Raw genomic sequence first — 19,500 nt, 5'->3', positions numbered from 1 at the left:
TTGAGTGTCATTCGGCTTAAAAATTTCATTCTATGAATGAAAAATAGCAAATAAAGTCAGAAAGGGTTAAAAATAGATGACGTGGCTTTGAATGGTGCATATGGAACGCACAAAAACTCTAGAGTTGAAATAAGCTTAAAAAATAAAATACCTTTGTAAGGTATGAGTATTCGTTCGAAATTGTGATACTTCGAAAGAGATTGTCCAGTTTGTACACGAAGTCGGTGCCGGCGACGGGACGGTGCGGGCGATCGATGGTGGTGAGGACGAGGACGGGAAGGCACCAAGTAAACCACACCTGCATATAGTCAAACTAAGAAGTTAATTTGAGCTCAAATTGCATATAAATCAAATAAACTCCCACAAAATTAGTCTTAAACTAAAACCCACAAATCACTATACTTATAGTGCATTGCACAAGCTAATCTACCAATGATAGATGAAATGATAAAGTTGCTAACCTTTGTGAACACATGGACAGATGGAGTGCCTCAAATCTTGACAAATCTTCGCAAGAAATGGGATCGGTCTGGACGAATGACTTATATAGGGACATCTTTAGTCCCGGTTGGTTATACAAACCGGGACTAAATGGCTACCTCTGGTCCTCGTTTGTATTACAAACCGAGACTAAATGGGTTAGGGGGGCCCAGCCTGAAGTCCGCCTGCCACCACACCTTCAGTCTCGGTTTGTATCACAAACTGTGACTATAGTTACAAAATGAACCGGGACTAAAGATGTCCGTGCCCCCGACCACTCCTAGCCATTGGAACCGGTACTAATTGTCACATTAGTCCCGGATCGAAATCAAACCGGGGCTAATGATCTGAACGTAAGGTATGTTTTCTACTAGTGGGCCCTTGCTACGAGGGGTAACCCCTAGGTAGATCTGGCCGTACCAGCCCCGCCACCACCGCCACCCCCACGCGCACCCCCCACCCACCACGCCACACCAAGCATGGCAAGCACACCAACGCCACCAGAGCACCTGCACACCGCCACCCTGTGGAGTCCGACGACCGCATTGTGCCCATGCCGGAGGAAGCCACGTCATGCCGGCCCCTACTCATACGGGAACAAGACGACCCTGCCGCCGCCGGTTCCAAACGGACTTTGCTCAGCCGAGCCCCATGGCGGCGGTGAGGGATAGGGACGGGGCGGGGCGGGGCGGGGCGGGGCGGGGGGGGGGGGGGGGGCTGGTGGCAGCAACCTAGTGTTTCCTCCCAATCGCCGCACGGATTTTCTTGAAACTGGAAAGTTTGGCTTTCAAATTTTCCAGGCTGGTTGGAGCCTCTTCACCAAAACGCCCCCACTCATTTTTCACCATCTAGGTAATTAATTAGTTACCACTAGCTACAGCACTTTGGCCGATTAACCATGCATGTAAACTTGTCTAACAATAAGCCTTAAGCAACATGCAGTGCAAGTTAGTAGTGCTTATGGTTAAGTACATCATTTTCGCACTTCACTCCAATTTGGCACACATATATTCTTATATAATGAAGCTAACAAATTTGACTTATACCCAGCTAGATAGGCGACGTGCAAGGTGCAACACATGCAACACGTCGTGCTGACTAGTTAGTCCTGATAACCCTGACACGAAATACACAACGATATTGGCGATCTCTGCATAGATCTCGATGGATCGACATGCCAACTAATTAGCGCGTCGGAGATCAATTTTGTAGTTTACGCTGACGGATCGATGACGAGGCAGCAACACTGGTCCGTACGGTTAATTGTGCAACGCCGCCTGGGCCGGCGTCTGTGCTAATTAGAGCATCTACAATTGTAATTACTTACAAATCTGACCCCTCAAACGTTTGTTGTTGAGTCCACGGACGGTGATCGGTCACGTTTTAAATAATGCATTCTGTAACCGGATACTTTAAATCAGAAATCTTAAATTCATATTATTACATGCAACGTAAACATAATACAAGTGGAGTTCGTCTGGCTCCACCATGCCAATGTCCGACGGTTGGATGCATCCCTCATAGTGTCGGTCCGTCCGCCGACAAGGTAGAGTAGGACATGGGACACTAGCCGGCTCACGGGAGTCGACCTCCCGCGGTCTCCCATGCCCTACTCTTCCTTGTCGGAGCCCCTTCGGACGGTGCCGGTGGACGTCAGGTTGATGACGAATCCTTCCTGAGCGGAACCGATGTCAACCATGATGAGTTGCGGCGGCCGCACCTGTGCATTTGATGGGGCACCGGAGAGTCTGACTCCGCTTGTCCAACGTCCATCGCCGGGCACGTAGCACGATGATATCGTCCTCGCACTTGTCCGCATGCCAACGGAGGGGGTGCGCTTCCACCACGCCGTTCGGACGCTAGACGGATCGCATCGCCTCCGATTAGGCAGCGACGCCGGATCCAAGCACCGGTTGTGCTGATGCAATGGAGTCCCGGAGTTGCGATGATCATCTCCTTCCTGGGCTCGCGTGTGATGATCTCGTCGTTGATGGATCTGGAGGTGAAGTACTCGGATCTGATGCCCGCCATGCCGGAGAAAGCCAGATATCGCCGGAGGTAAGCTTGGGTGGCAGATGAGAGTGAAGGGGAGCGGAGTGAAGTGGCTAGGATCTGGTCCGACGAACGGATATGTGGGGTCAATGCGGGCCAGGCGGGCGTTTGAGGCCCAGTGCGGGCCTGTGCGCCCGGGCTCCCCATATCCATCCCATATTTGGGCTGGATATGAAGGGTGCGAGTTAGTCCGGGCGTTTGAGAGCCGTATGAGGGATCTGGTTGAGTTGATTTTTTGTGATCGGTCAGTGACCGGACGACCTGTCCGAGTGTTTGATGCGGGTTTGAGGGATCCGGATGTAGACGCTCTTAATGGATGGAGAGTCAACTCTTGCATCCATCGAATGGCCTTGGTTGTACCTGCTCGTGTTATCTATCATGTACAGTGCAGTTATACGTTTGGATTGCCATTCTATAGCCAGCTTCGTGTGCACTTGGTCTACCGATCGATCATACATAAGCTGTCATAGATAAGTAGCTTGCCAACCCAGCTGATAAGTTCAACGTATGAGCACACAGAAGATCCCTTCGAGATGACAACAAATCACCATTACTTGTAAGTAATCCTTGCTTAATCTCTGTTGATCCAGAAACATAGAAGGTAGAACACACACATGAACCAAACAATTGAGGAAATGGGGTTTCTACAGCCTTATATTTCACCAACCGGCCAGCAGGTACATATAGCACTGGTTAATTAACTTTGGTCAACTATCCTCATCTTAGCTTGTTTAGTGCTGTCATAAAACCTTAAATTAGCCCTGATCTTCATTAGATGAGATAATATAGTACACGCCCAGAATATTACTGCTACCAGCCCCTGCATGTGCAACTGCAACATCGAGGATAAATTTTTCTCAACAGTCAACTCTTTGCACGGTTTTCATAACACCATGGAAAAATGTTTGCCCAAAAGAAAAATGTACATAGCTGGAGCCAAGTAAACTATGGCGCCGACAAATTAAGACAGAATGGTGTTTAGCGTGCTCTTAAATTGTTTAACATGTAAATTTAGCAGCATATTTCTGATAGGAAATGTTCCACTGATAAAGTCTGTTAGGAAGGTGATGTTCGATAAATACATGAAATTGCAAGTCTAAAATAACAATTACTATGGAGGCATGCAAAAATTAAATTTTATATGATATTCATCTACTTTATATCATGTTTGTCACTATTCATTACTGTTTTTTTTCATACTTCCCCAATTAATTTAAGTTTGAGCATTTTTGTGAATAGTATTGAGTTTGAATTTGAAATTTTACATGTTTATATCACATGAAGTTAACAACATATGTATGTTTGTGGAACCTCCTAAAACTTTTAAAGATATTTTTCATGCAGATTTTCAATGGCTTTCTTCATATGTTTCCACTGCAAATTATCCCATAAAATAAGCAGCTTGTAACATGCATTCTATTTATGACACACACACACACACACACACACACACACACACACACACACACACACACACACAGAGTAGCGGTTAGCAGCCTAATGACGCGTTAACTGTGGAGTCAGAAGTAATAACCTTGGATACTGTAACCTGCAGACTACAGCTAGTTCTGCAGCTACCTAGAGTCAACTCTTAATTTGTACTTAGCGTAGGATCAAGTACGTTTTTCCCGAATATCTCAACCTGCAAGTTTTGCAGTGAGATCGAATAAACCCTACAGCTAGTGTCAACTCTTATGCACGGCCCTGTAGGTACTTGCAACAGTTAATGCCCTGCCACTGCATATATATTATCTCCATATAAGTAGCTTGGCAGCCCTGATAAGTTCAACATGACAGATGTAGGATCCTTGTGAATCTCTTCATTTTAGCTTGACAATATCACAAATTAAGAAAGAGAGGAGAACGTCAAACATATAACTAATGGAGTGATGGTGTGCATTAATTTCAGCAGATCAGGGAAAAATGAATGGAATACTGGAATGATCTAGACGAAGGGAGACGTCCGGAGCATATGCCAAAGAATATGCCAAACTGAAGTGGTTCATGCATGCTATAAATACATGTATCCTTCTCATCTTTTCGAGCACAAACACAACCATCACAAAGTAGAGAGTTAGCTAGCTAAGCACCTTTCTCTCAGAGCACATTGCAGCTCTGAGAGCTCCAAGGAGCAAGGAAGAAGAAGCTTTCCTCCCTCACCACAAGAGGATATGGAAATGGAGTTTGCCTCCACTCCCACCACCCCAGCGCCCATCAACTTCTTGCTGCCGGTGGACTCTGAGCACAAGGCCAAGTCCATCAAGATCTTCTCCTTCGGCAACCCACATATGCGCGCCTTCCATCTTGGATGGATGTCCTTCTTCACCTGCGTTGTCTCCACCTTTGCTGCTGCACCCCTCATCCCCATCATTCGCGACAACCTCAACCTGACCAAGCCTGACATCGGCAACGCTGGAGTCGCCTCTGTCTCCGGTGCCATCTTCTCAAGGCTAGCCATGGGCGCCATTTGCGACCTTTTGGGCCCACGCTATGGTTGTGCCTTCCTCGTCATGCTCTCCGCCCCTGCAGTATTCTGCATGTCCATCATTGACGGCCCTGGTGGATACATCACCATCCGCTTCCTCATCGGTGTCTCGCTTGCCACTTTCGTGTCATGCCAATACTGGGTGAGCACCATGTTCAACAGCAAGATCATCGGGACGGTCGGTGGGTTGACGGCGGGATGGGGAGACATGGGTGGCGGTGCCACCCAGCTCATCATGCCTCTCGTCTTCGATGCCATTTTGGCATGTGGTGCAACACCTTTTACAGCATGGCGCCTCGCCTACTTCGTACCAGGAATGATGTTGGTGGTGATGGGGTTGCTCGTGCTCACCATGGGGCAAGACCTTCCAGATGGCAACTTGAGGAGCCTGCAGAAGAATGGAGACATGAGCAGGGATAAGTTCTCCAATGTTCTGCGTGGCGCCGTCACCAACTACCGCACGTGGATCTTCGTCTTCATCTATGGCTACTGCATGGGCGTCGAGCTCACCACCAACAACGTGATCGCCGAGTACTACTACGACAGCTTCCACCTCGACCTTCGGGCTGCTGGCACCATAGCAGCGTGCTTCGGCTTGGCCAATGTGTTCGCACGCCCCATGGGCGGCTACCTCTCCGACCTCGGTGCCCGGTACTTCGGCATGCGTGCCCGCCTCTGGAATATCTGGATCCTCCAGACCGCCGGCGGAGCATTCTGCCTCTTTCTCGGTCGTGCAACTAGCCTTCCTACCTCAATCACATGCATGGTCCTCTACTCCATCTGTGTCGAGGCTGCGTGCGGTGCCGTCTACGGTGTCATCCCCTTCGTTTCTCGGCGCTCCCTCGGCCTCATCTCCGGCATGAGCGGGGCAGGTGGTAATGTGGGAGGCGGGCTCACACAGTTCCTCTTCTTCACGTCATCGCAGTACTCCACCGGCAAAGGGCTCCAGTACATGGGAATCATGGTCATGGCGTGCACTCTTCCCGTCGCGCTCGTGCACTTCCCGCAGTGGGGCTCCATGCTCCTCCCACCCACCGCGGGGGCGACCGAGGAGGACTACTACGCCGCCGAGTGGACGGAGGAGGAGAAGAGCAAGGGCCTACACAACGCGGGTGTCAAGTTCGCCGAGAACAGCGTCTCCGAGCGTGGCAGACGCAACGCCATCCTCGCCGTACCTGCGACTCCACCTCACGTCACCCCCCAACACGTATAAGACTCGAGTTTTTTCTACTTCCCTACCGTACACGTATATATGCATATACATATGCACTGTATATGTACGTGTACGTTCCTCTAGGATCTAGGTGTTTGGTGCATGCCCTATTAAGACGGTGTAATTTTCCACACCACGTGACTTTGTGGGCGCTTACCCGACCCCTTGGAAGAGGGTTGTAGTATGTATTTAGGGTCTTGTAATATGTTACCAGATGAGATATAAGAGAAAATGTACCGTACGTACCTTCACATTCCTTGTGCATCCATTTTCATCGCTGTATCGCACTTTTGCACAGGTTCGATGTTTCAAGCAGGGATTTAAACCGATTTCCTTCCGTCAGTCGACCTCTGAAAACATCCAAATCTGTTGTAATTCAGCATGTGTACAGATCGGCTAATCTTCCAACTCGCCCTTGTGCAAAGTTTGTTTGAAAACGAGGCTCCAAGCTTCCTCCTTAGCAGCCTCTTGGATGATTGCACCAGAAATGCATTATTAGTTGAATAAAACTCTTAAGTTTCCCATAAAAAGATAAACAAATGGAAGTGATGCCACGGTATGTGCGACTTCCTCGGAAGGTACTAGTGCTCCGTGTATGTTGTAGCATAACTGTTGAAGTATAACCTGCCCTTGTACGGTAGCATGCAGCTGGCGTCGAAGGCGACCGATGAATAGGACATGCATACAACTAAATACTCCACCCGTTCCTAAATATAAGACTTAGACTTTACTATAAAGTACATATGGATGTATATAGACATATTTTATAGTGTATATTCATTTATTTAACTTTGTATGTAGTCTATAGTGTAATCTCTAAAAAATCTTATGTTTAAAAACGGATGGAGTATATTTGTAGCTAGCAACCGTTTTTGCAAGTTTCTGGTTGTGTGACTAGCCAGCCAAATTAGCTAAATCTGAAATATGATCATGATCAGTTGTATACGGGATGTATTGCCGTACTCGATCTTGCATGTGTTCGCAGCCATAGGGTCAACTCTTTTTGCGGCCTTCAAACTCCTGTAACATTGAAGAAGCACTTTAATTAGACGGCACGAATTTGCGCGCAAAAGCAGGATCGACGGTCGATATCATATATAGCGGCTAACAAGTAACAAGTTATGTAGATCAGAAGTGCCCAAAAAAAACGCAACAGGCTTTTCACAACATACGCTATTACGCAGTCAAAGAGTTTACATAGACTCTTTTCGAAGACATCTTTTCGTTTGATCTTGTGAAGCAGACGAGGAAGAAGATGGATGAGGAAATAGTTAGAGGAAAAAGAAGGTAGGAGACCACTTAGATCTCGATCGGACGGTTCTGATGGGACTGATTGCCACTCCTTTTGTTTTTTGCAATATGCTTTGTGGCATATGCAGTCCTGAGAAATAACCACGCAATGCACTCAAGAATCTCGATGGCATACTATATAGCTAGTCGACATAACCATTTTAGGTTTGCAACCCTATAAGATTCAACGGATGACTCCTTGTCTCCGTGTGATATCCGCGTTAGAATCCACGTACTTATGATTAAGACTTAAGAAAGATATACAAGCTTCGTAAGCAAAAGCAGACGTCCACTGATTAACTAAACGTAACTTTCATGCAAACGCTTGATTGTATCTTAGCGGAGACACACAACTTTGTCCTCTTTTCACTGGAAGTGGCCTTTTCACCCTACTTCTATTCCTACGTCACACCATTAATTTGAAAATCCAGCTACCAATCGTTTTCGCAAACATGGATAGTTAGTTACCACTTACTCCCTCCGTTCCGAAATATAAGACCTTTTAGAGTTTTGACTATAGACTACATACGGAGTAAAATGAGTGAATCTATACTCTAAAATATGACTACATACATCCGTGTATAGTATATAGTGAAATCTTTAAAAGGTCTTATATTTAGAAACGGAGCGAGTATTAGTTAAGGTAGTCAATTTAGCATACGTGAGATTGTTTGAACGCACTTACAACCATCGCTTGCAAGAACGGTACACCAATTGCTCTCACCAGCGTTTGTCAATACTATATGCTGAGTAAACTAGCTAATAAATAAGCAACAAAACGTGAAGCAAAACACGTACGTACCCCTCCTATCGCTAGCACCAATGCATATAGTACGGGGATTAGGTTGCTGATGATGGTGCAGCAGGTACCGTAGTATACCAGCCGTACTCCGGCGAGTACGTACGGGGATGCATGTACTTAGAATACCCTGTCTGTGTCAACCTCCGTACGTGACCAATCCGTACCCTTGCTCTTGTACGGAAGGAGTGGCTAATGTCAGCTCTCTGGGCTTGCTTAAGACAAACTGCACTTGTCATGCCAGATCTCCATGCCAGCGAATGAGATTTCAGGTTCTAATTGCACTCCGTATGCTTGCGTAGCAACCACCCATGTGTTTGCAGCCATGACATATGACATGTGATATACAAACGCAACCTGTCATTGGAAGCCCCGCTAATTTATTCGGGATACGTACGTCACGAATCTCCGTGTCATCTCCGTGTTTGACCAACTTTTTCTTCTAAAAAGAGTTTATAATTGTACCGTGTAATCAGTGCCTGTTAACTACTCCCCCATTTGATAATGCCAGAGCATTTGTACTCTACATTAGTGTTAAAAACGTTTTTATATTATAAGAAAAAGAGAGTAAGAAACATGATATGCATAAACAAAACCCTACGACACAAAACTGACAGCCGCTCCTTCACCGGCAAGGCTTCCGCTTCACATGCCACTTTCCCTGACCGCCTCTAGCTACTCGGTGTCACCGGCGCAAAGCCCCGTTCGGCTCTTCAGGGCAACAAGGCTACATCGTCCATCTCATGCGTCCTCATGACCCCTTTAGCCTAAACCCCAGTTCCTGTCGTGAATGCGTTCGCAATCATCAAATGATGTGTCTCATTTAGCTCATGGTCAAGTTTCAACAGGGGGCCCGGATACCATGGCTAGGCGATTACGGCTATGATGATATGAAAATACACAAAGTACAATTGCACTCACTTTGTAACATAATATAACACAATTTTTAAAACTATGACATTATAAAAGAGTATTATATTATGAAACGAAGGGAGTAGATTTCTCAGCAGCCTAGAGAAGAGCTCAACGATCGGGGACAAATCGATGCAACTTGATACGACAAACTAAGTAACTAAGAGCATCTTCAGCAAGGACTTGCAAATTCGGGACCTCATGCTCGCGAACGTGCCCGTTACTGACTGGGCATGTCCTCTATTTGTTCATCCGTGCAACCACACTCCTTATTTTATTCCTCACATGTCCGGTCACTTGCACGTGATTGGTGGAGAGAAAGAGAAAGAAAGAAAAAGTAAAGAAAAGAAAAAGGTGGCCCCGGATGGGGTCACGTCCTATGTGACGGACTGACCAGGCGCGTCCGGGCATGTCCGCGAGCCCTCATATACTCCCCAAGTTTGAGATGAATATGGGGGTTTTCGGACAGTCCGGACATATAAAAACGATATGAGGTGTCTGGTTGGATCACCTTTTTTTTCTTGTCTTTTTTGTCCGGCCATTGACCGGACGCGTGCACGGGTGTATGAGGGGCAGCTATAGATGCTCTAATGAAGCGAGCCTGACTTTTGATCGTACTGATGAAGACGCAGCCACCGTACAGTTGCATGTGGTATAGTTTTTCAGAGTGAACTCACAAACAATTATAAACGTCCGCTTCGTAGGTAGGTTTGCTTTGCAACTACCAGTACTCAAGTTGTGTCCCCTACACTCTTTCGGCGATCAGTTAACCGTGCGTAAGCAAAGCCCAAGTAGGGTCGAACGGTGACAATTTTTACATTGTCGTTTTACAATTCGCAAGCCGGCTTGATATCGACCGTTACTTACTTACGTGGGTGTTCCTGAATTCAACGTGCATGCATGTGCAAATTTGACTTTCACACACCGGGCGGGAATCACGCACGGAAAACACGTCGTGGACACGTACGACCACTCGGCTCACACGACATGGATGCAACAGTACACGCCCCGCTGACTCAACCTGCTCTGACAACTTAAGGTGAAAACGAGATACGTATCTTGCCCATCTCCAGATGTACAGATCTCGATGCCAGATGTACCAACACAACGCTCATCCGTACGTATGTACTCTCTTGCATTGGCTGGGCGCGCTAATGTTTCTCCACACAGATTACACCGTCAACCCTTGGATCACTGTGACCCCTCACGGTCATATGCTTGTACGTACCAGGTCGTACACATAGCAGTTGAACGTATTGATTGCATCTCCGGTAATCTGTCTCAACCAGGCATATAAGCTTATTCTGTACTCTTATAATCTCAAATGATTTTATGGGTAATTAATTACCTGATAACACGTACATAAAGTAGAAAACAAAACAAATATTCAGAGGGATCGCTCAACGCAACATGTGGCGCGGCTTGATATATACACCACCTTACCTATTTCAAATCAGGACATAGACTAAGATAATCCTATTCAAAAAAAATGTCTATGATAATCTTGGCTAATTATTAATACGGCCCACTATTCCAAAAATGTCTACGATAATCTTGGCTAGTAGTAATTATAATAAGGCCCTAGAGTGAACAGGTATTGCAAGGATATGTTATCTCTTTTTATACTCCAGACGATATAAATTTGTCAGAGCAAGTCCCAGTTAGTTGGAGGCCAGGAATATCCTTTTGCACATTCGATACATGCTAATTGCAGTTTATACATTGCACAAAGGTACGTGTGACGGTGTGTGCGCTATTCTTCAAACTTTGTTGTGGTCAGACGGCTACTACTACATATGTTCCTCTTCGTGCCAAATGGTCAAACCGGTGTATATTACTAGCGAGTATGTTTTCGTTGTTGAAATTTATTTCCTTATTTGCTAGCTTTTGGTCAAATGGTATTGTAGCTAGCTCTTATTTGGTTCTTTCATTGACGTTGATGCCGATGCAAGCCCAACTACCTGTACGTTCCCACCGCGAGGGAAATTATAAAAGCCCCGTAGGCAACTACCGAACACCTTAGAGGATGTTTGATACGTTTTAGTTCCATGACTAAAAGTAATGAGACTAAAACTTGCTAGCCTTAACCTTGCTTGGATCTAAATATTAAAGAGACTAAAATCAAGTTAATGAGCATTTATTATCCTCCAAACCCTCCAATCCAGAACTTGCCTGACGAGTTAAATGAGGAGAGAGATGCCTAATACACATTTTAATAGGGGTACCCCTGACTAAAAGATTTTAGCCTCAAGACTAGTTTTAGTCTCTCTTTAGTTAGGGGTGCTTGGAACTTTAGCCTCTTAAAAAGACTAGTTTTAGTCAGACTAGTTTTAGTACCTTGGATCCAAGCACCCTTTTATTCATAATTCCAATTTTTTGCATGTTCCTTCCCTCTGCATTGTACTCCGACCGAATTAATACCATAAACCAACCAAAATTGAGACGTGTTACCGAAAATCACCATTTTAGGGGAAAAAAAAGCAAATCTTCAGAAACCACTGAAATGGCTCTCTAACCATGCTATGTCACTCATTTTGACGCGTGGGCTAGCCAACACGACATCACATCTTGAGACCGATGAAGTCATCACCAACATTTCATAGTCGACAAAAACGTGAGCATCAGTGGTAAGTCTAGAACTTGAGCTCGGATGCGCTGGTTCCATCATAAGAAAGCTAACCATCTAAGCTGCACATAGTTTTCAATGAGTCTTTTTTCTTCAAAAGAGAATAACACATATATCATGAATTCGAGGATCTACATAGATGTGCTCGATGCCAACTAATAACTGATTCTACAACGCAGAAATCTGCAGACACCACCGTACGTCCGTACCCTTACATGTGCAAACCCTGCAACTAGTTCATTCTTAAATTTTGTATGGCTTTTGTAGTTAGCAAAGGGCAAAGTACGTTTGGAATACTGCACCACGGCCAGATCGAATAAACCCTCTACGTACGGGGTCAACTCTTTAGATGTTTGAACCTACGGCAATGAACTTAACGTGAAGTCTCTTTCATATAGTATATAACTTATCTGATATAAGTGGTTCAGCAGCCCATGTATATAAGTTAAATTTTCATGGGGACAGATCGATGCAAATTGGTTCTAACAACCAGTATGTTATTGAACGGAGCCTTGACTTTTGATCACACTGGTGACGCATCCACCGTACGGTTGCATGTGCTGGAGCTTCTCGAGGGTCAACTCTTGGTGGTACGGTTTTCTTCTTCATTTTTATGTCATCCGTATTCTTTAATGGCCACTTGACATGTAGTATTCCATTTTCACCACCGTGTTAATTAATTCCCACTGCTGCGCTTGATAACCATGGTAATTAACCGTGCGAACTTGTCAAGCAATAAACCTTAAGCAACACAAAGTGGCATTTTCCTCGTTTCTATCGATTCGCCGTTGTTAGCATTTTCTTCATTTGTTTTTTCTCCTTTTTTAGGTATAATTGTGCTGTTTTCGTCCCGACACCGATCATTGGCTGTATCGGTTGGTTGTTTTGTAATAAAAAATAGGGGAATCCTTTTCTCATGAACTAGCACCTTGCAAAGTTGCAAACATCAGCTTGATACATATATACTCCCTCCTTTTAGAAATAATTCATTTCTTCGATAAGTATTTTCGAATGAAGGGGCACAATTTCCTCGGTTCAACATGCGTGTGCACCTATATACGCACGGGAAGCTACCAAATCTGACTTACCAAGCTAGCTAGGCGACGTGCAACACATGCAGCTAGCACGTAGTGGTGACTGGATCAGCTCGTTTCCTGACAATCCTGAAACGAAATACACAACGATCTTGTCGATCCCTACATACGTAGATCTCGATCTATCGATGCCAACTAGCTAACGCGCCAAAGATCCATATATATAGTTTACGCTATCGATCGATGACGAGGCATCAACACGGATCCGTACCGCTCCATGTGAAATGCCTGGTCTACTGTTTGTGCACGCAGAGTCAACTCTTTCCGTGGAACCATCTTGGTTGTACCTGGTCGTGAACATAGGAGTTATACGATTTGAATTGCAACTCCGCCTATCTTCTTGTACGCGCTTCGCACATGCATGCATTGCATTTAGTCCACCGATCATAATATATATATAGGCTTATCATAAATAAGTAGCTTGGCAACCCAGCTGATAAGTTCAGCGTATGTATGGGAACAGATATAGAGCTCCTTGTGATCTCCACAAGTTACCAAGCTGACAACTAAAGCGCCATTCCTTGCAAGTATTTCTCACCCATGCTCTGTTTTGATGTAGAAACGCAGAAGCTGCACACATTAAATAACAATTAAACGAAACTGGGTTTTGTACAGCGTATCGTTTGGTTTCACTAACAGTCCAGCAGGTACATATAGCATTGGTTAATTAAGTTTGGTCAGCTATTCCCGATCTTAACTTGTTTGGTGCTGTCACAAACCTGTAATTAGATCTGATATTGATTACTAGTAGATGAGATAAGTACTACTCCCTACTTTCCAAAATTCTTGTCTTACTTTTGTCTAGAAATAGTTGTATCTAAATACTAATACATGACTAGATGCATTCATATCTAGACAAATCAAAGACAAAAAATTTGGTACGGAGAGACTATATTTCATGCCCAAAATATTACTGCTACCAGCTCCTGCATGTGCAGCAGCAACATCGAGGCTAAATATTCCTCCACAGTCAACTCTTGGCTGGCGGGAGTAACTTAGGTGGTATCATGTACTTGGGACTAGCAAACATGCTGATGTGGTATACAATTAAAGATGAGAGAGAGGGTTAGAGTAACATAGGTAGATACCGTAACATGTTAAATGCTTTGCTACTAGTATGTGTTATGCATGTTAATAAATGAGTTCATCAGTGATACTACTTTATGATACTATGACCCTGTTTCTTTAAGAAGTCGTAGGACTTTTTTTAGTCCCAACCTGCAGACTAATGAGGCGTTAAATGTGGAGTCAGAAGTAATTAATCATGCATGCTGTAACCTGCAGACTACAGCTACTAGCTCTGCAGCTACTTAGAGTCAACTCTTAATTTGCACAAGCGTACGATCAAGTACGGTTTAGGAATATCTCAACCTGCAATTTTTGCAGTCAGATCGAATAAACCCTACAGCTAGTGTCAACTCTTTTGCACGGTCCTGTACGTACTTGCAAGTTGCAACAATGGAGACCCTGCACTGCACTTTATATTATCTCATATAAGTAGCTTGGCAGCCCTGATAGGTTCAACAAGACAGATGTACAATCCATGTGAACCCTTCATTTAGCTTGACAACATCCTTCTATAACTATGGAGAACGTCAAACATATAACTATGGAGTAATGGTGTGCGGAACAAGAAGATGAATCGAATATGCCAAACTGAAATGTGGTTCGAGCATGCTATAAATACATGTACCGTTCCAATCTCTTTGAGCACAAACCCAACCATCGCAAGAGAGTTAGCTAGCTAAGCTCTCGTCTCTTAGTCCACACTGTAGCTCTGAGCTCCAAGGAGCAAGGAAGAAGAAGCCTTCCTGCCTCAGCACAAGAGGATATGGAAATGGAGGTTGGTTCCCCTACCACCACCACAGCGCCGGTCAGCTTCTTGCTGCCGGTGGACTCCGAGCACAAGGCCAAGTCCATCAAGATATTCTCCTTTGGCAACCCACACATGCGCGCCTTCCATCTCGGATGGATGTCCTTCTTCACCTGCGTTGTCTCCACCTTCGCTGCCGCGCCGCTCATCCCCATCATTCGCGACAACCTCAACCTCACCAAGGCCGACATCGGCAACGCCGGGGTCGCCTCTGTATCCGGCGCCATCTTCTCAAGGCTGGCCATGGGCGCCATCTGTGACCTTCTTGGCCCACGCTATGGTTGTGCCTTCTTGGTCATGCTCTCCGCGCCGGCGGTGTTTTGCATGTCCGTCATCGATGGTCCTAGTGGATACATCACTATCCGCTTCCTCATCGGTGTCTCTCTTGCCACTTTTGTGTCATGTCAGTACTGGATCAGTACCATGTTCAATAGCAAGATTATTGGGACGGTTGGCGGATTGACGGCGGGGTGGGGTGACATGGGTGGTGGTGCCACCCAACTCATCATGCCTCTCGTCTTTGATGGCATCTTGGCATGTGGTGCGACATCTTTCACTGCATGGCGCATCGCCTACTTTGTGCCTGGAATGATGTTGGTGGTGATGGGCTTGCTTGTGCTCACCATGGGGCAAGACCTTCCCGATGGTAACTTGAGGAGCCTGCAGAAAAATGGAGATATGAACAAGGACAAGTTCTCCAATGTTCTTCGTGGTGCTGTCACCAACTACCGCACGTGGATATTCGTCTTCATCTATGGTTACTGCATGGGTGTTGAGCTCACCACCAACAACGTGATCGCCGAGTACTACTATGATAGCTTCCACCTTGACCTCAGGTCCGCTGGCATTATAGCTGCATGTTTTGGCTTGGCCAATATCTTCGCACGCCCAATGGGCGGGTACCTCTCCGACCTTGGTGCCCGCTACTTTGGCATGCGGGCCCGCCTTTGGAACATCTGGATTCTCCAGACCGCTGGCGGAGCCTTTTGCCTATGTCTCGGGCACGCAACTACCCTTCCTACCTCAGTCACTTGCATGGTCCTCTACTCCATCTGCGTCGAGGCTGCTTGTGGTGCCGTCTATGGTGTCATCCCCTTCGTCTCCCGACGCTCCCTCGGCCTCATCTCTGGCATGAGCGGTGCCGGGGGTAATGTGGGCGGCGGGCTCACACAGTTCCTCTTCTTCACATCATCTCAGTACTCCACTGGCAAAGGGCTTCAGTACATGGGCATCATGGTCATGGCATGCACGCTCCCCGTTGCGCTCGTGCACTTCCCGCAGTGGGGCTCGATGCTCCTCCCTCCCACCGACGGCGCCACGGAGGAGGAGTACTACGCCGCCGAGTGGACGGAAGAGGAGAAGAGCAAGGGCCTCCATACCGCCGGCGTCAAGTTCGCCGAGAATAGCGTCTCCGAGCGTGGCCGACGCAACGCCATCCTCGCCGTGCCTGCCTCTCCACCTCATAACACGCCGCAGCACGTATAAGACTCCAGGCTTTCTTCCTTCTTATTGTGGACGTATTATATGCATATGTATATACACTGTATATGTACGTGTACGCCCCCTGGGGTGTAGGTGTGTGGTGCCCTATTAGGATGGTGTGGTTTTCCACGCCACGTGACTTTGTGGGCGCTTACCCGACCCCTTTGAGGAGGGATTAAGTCTGTCGTAGTCCTGTAATATGTTACGAGAAGAGATATATATATATGAGACCATGTATATCGCGCCTACACATTTCTTGCGTCTTTGCTCTAGGCATAACAGTTCAGGCACAACTTGTCAAGATGAGTGGATCATCTGGATCTATTGCCGGCTTTTTGGATAAGGGACACAGCATCCAAGCTGTTTCCACAATTGTAGGCAGCTGGCTCCAAAAAAGCACTAGGGAAATACCTTCCTTGATTGCCAGTAATTCAAATAGGACGTTTGCTTAATGCGTGGTTTCTGGTCAACCTTGATGACAAACTAGTGAGATCTCAGGCTATAGATCACCGATCGATGTTATAGTTTGAAGCCTCGCATGTGGTTGCAGCCTTTAGAGGTAAGGAACAGCCCGTGAAATAAGGAACGGCGGGAAAAAGTGCCACGGAAAAGGAGCTCATCTCTCCAAGTAAAACTCACCGAACATGCATCTCGTACCAACTCCTAGTTTTCAGGGGGTCCTCCAATCGTAGTGGAGTATCATGCAAATAGACGCAAGTTATCCCTGGAGCAAGAAATAAGTATGCACGCAGTCAACGATCTCGATCATATCTATGTTAATCCGAAGACGACGCGGATGCGTGGATGCTAAAAACAAATTGGTGGTAGCAGCCGGCTGGCTTACCTTCTGAAATATTGCTAGTGGGACACAAAATCTGATTGTTTTGGGAGGACCAAGGTCTAAAATGTTTTCAATCCTAATTAACCCTCGCTAAAATATTCTATACAAAATGGTGCAAGGCTGAGGCAAACCCCCTGACCCAAGCGAGCCGAACACAGCTTCGTAAGAAAAATCAATGGAAAGATAAATCCCGAAGGTTTCCCGAACTGGCAATTTTAGTTGACATGAGATCGCAATTTTAGTTGACGTGAGATCGCAAGTTTAGTTGACAGGAGGGGCCAACTTTGGTTGGCAAACAACCACTAGTGGGGACAGGGCCTATAGCCCCGGTCCGTAAGGGGCTTTAGTCCCGGTTCATCAACCGGGACTAAAGGCCTAACCTTTTCGTTCCGGCCCTCTTACACGCCGGGACTAAAGGTGCTCCACGTCGGCGCCTCGTAGCGCCCCAGGGGCAGGCCCTTTAGTCCCGGTTCGTTACACGGTCCGGGACTAAAGATTTTCAGATTTTGCTGGCTTTTGAGTTTTTTTTGAATGAAATTATTTTTGGATTTTAGGGTTTTAGGGTTTAGGTGTTCAGGAGATTAACGTGATGCCTCGTTTTGTGTTCGGGAATTAGTTTTCATATAATTTAAAATAGAAATAATTATGCATATATATATATATAGAAGATTAACTTATCTTACAAGCGATCATATATATACAATTATATGGAGATCTGAATTATCGGGACTAGAGCCCGTCTATTCGATTACATGGACGAACATCAGTAATGGCCCTTAGCTACACTAAATCGTCCTTTGTCTTCTATAGCTTCCGTCCTCAGAAATCCCGCAAGCTCCTCTGCAACAGCAATCGCGCGTTGCTCTGGTAGGACCTTCGTCCTCATGGCCGTGTGCTATATAAGAAGAGGAGATGAATATGAATATCAATCATGATAACAAAGAATGACGGGTAAAAATAGAGGTGTGAATGTTCATTGCTTACGTCGAATCTGTGCTCCTTGAACTCAAAGGTAAACGTGCGAATGGTCTCGCAAACATAGTATCCGCATAGATGCGTTCCCCGTGGCTGCTGGTCGCACTTTACGAGAATGGAATATATATAATCAAAATAATAATCTAGCATCATAAATGTATTGAAAATTAATAAAAGTATATCATACTACTACTTACCTGAGCCGCTCTAAAGGTCAGCTTCTCAGGAAAGTTACCGGGAGTCACGCACTTGAACCGATTCCAAACCCTGCCCGACAAGGATAATGATTTGCTAAGTTTTTCATTAATTGATATATCAGAAAATCATCGAAAGAGACTGATAGAGCGCAAGAATGATTAAAATTACCCTTGGAGCATGTCCTGCAGGCTTTGGAACTGTTCCAAGGGTCTCGATAATGGGTCGAAGGCATCAACTCTTCCCTTATTAATTTGAATGTCTAACAGAATCCAATGGAAACTGCACATGTATATATATATATATATATGTGTGTGTGTGTGTGTGAGTAACTTATCAATTACACTTATAAGTGAATGGACACAACAGAGTAAAGACCCTCACTTGAAGTTGTATGGAAACAGTATGTGGTCACAGAAATTTTGATCTCTTAGAAACCTTAGAAGGTTTTCCTCCGTCTCCTTGGGATAATTAGTTAGCGTCGCTATATGTATTTTATCTGGATCAATAAACCCAATATTTAGGATGCTCTTACTTTTACACTCCTGAATCTTCATTCTGCATAATAGAGTACAAGTTATATATAGACAATGAATTGAAATAACTAAACAAGTTATATGTAGACAACGAATTGAAAAACTTACAGACAATAGCAACTCATAAGCGATTTGTCGAGGGCGTCGCCATTGTACATCTTGAAGAGTTCATCAAAGTCGATATGGATATCTTCGGGGCGGCCGTAGTACTCCTGTGGGACACTCAGCACGATCATCGTTCTCCAATTCTTTGATTCACTTAAGTACCATTGATGCAAGTAACGCATATTTGTTGGGAGATCATCTTTGCTGACCAAAGGCTCTCCCATGACAAACTGTGGCTTAGGGGCTACCACAGCCTTGGGTAACCTGTCGTCTTGGGAAGCCAGAAAATCTTCAACCGAGACACCACATTCAGCCGCCCAATTCTTTGCTATTTCAAAAGCTTGCCCCTGCACCGGAGGGGGAACATTCTCGGTTAACACCTTGAGGGGTGGGATCGACTGTTTGGCCTGTTGTCCAAGCTGAGGAACGTCTGATTTTTTCTTGCTTGTAGTTGAACTTGATTTGCTCCCACTTGCACTTGCACGTGATCTGCTCTTTTTCACTTCCTTCTGCAATGTGCGTGTATAGTCATCAGGCTTATG

At 45.6% G+C, this 19,500-nt stretch overlaps 2 protein-coding genes across 2 annotated transcripts; both read left to right on the top strand.

Annotated features, from left to right (window-relative positions):
* Positions 1-4,591: 4,591 nt before the first annotated feature.
* On the top strand, positions 4,592-6,481 carry LOC123403185 (high-affinity nitrate transporter 2.1-like). Its single transcript, XM_045097138.1, has one exon. The coding sequence runs from the start codon at positions 4,704-4,706 to the stop codon at positions 6,228-6,230; it is 1,527 nt and encodes a 508-aa protein (XP_044953073.1). The 5' UTR covers positions 4,592-4,703; the 3' UTR covers positions 6,231-6,481.
* An 8,193-nt stretch (positions 6,482-14,674) lies between these two features.
* LOC123404196 (high-affinity nitrate transporter 2.1-like) lies at positions 14,675-16,524 on the top strand. Its single transcript, XM_045098111.1, has one exon. It carries the CDS (start codon positions 14,783-14,785, stop codon positions 16,307-16,309), a length of 1,527 nt encoding a protein of 508 aa, XP_044954046.1. The 5' UTR covers positions 14,675-14,782; the 3' UTR covers positions 16,310-16,524.
* The last annotated feature ends 2,976 nt before the right edge of the window (positions 16,525-19,500 follow it).

The sequence above is a fragment of the Hordeum vulgare genome, chromosome 6H, assembly GCF_904849725.1.
Source record: "Hordeum vulgare subsp. vulgare chromosome 6H, MorexV3_pseudomolecules_assembly, whole genome shotgun sequence".
NCBI lineage: Eukaryota > Viridiplantae > Streptophyta > Magnoliopsida > Poales > Poaceae > Hordeum > Hordeum vulgare.
Note: the sequence above shows the minus strand (reverse complement) of the source record. Positions and strands in the feature narration are given on the sequence as shown.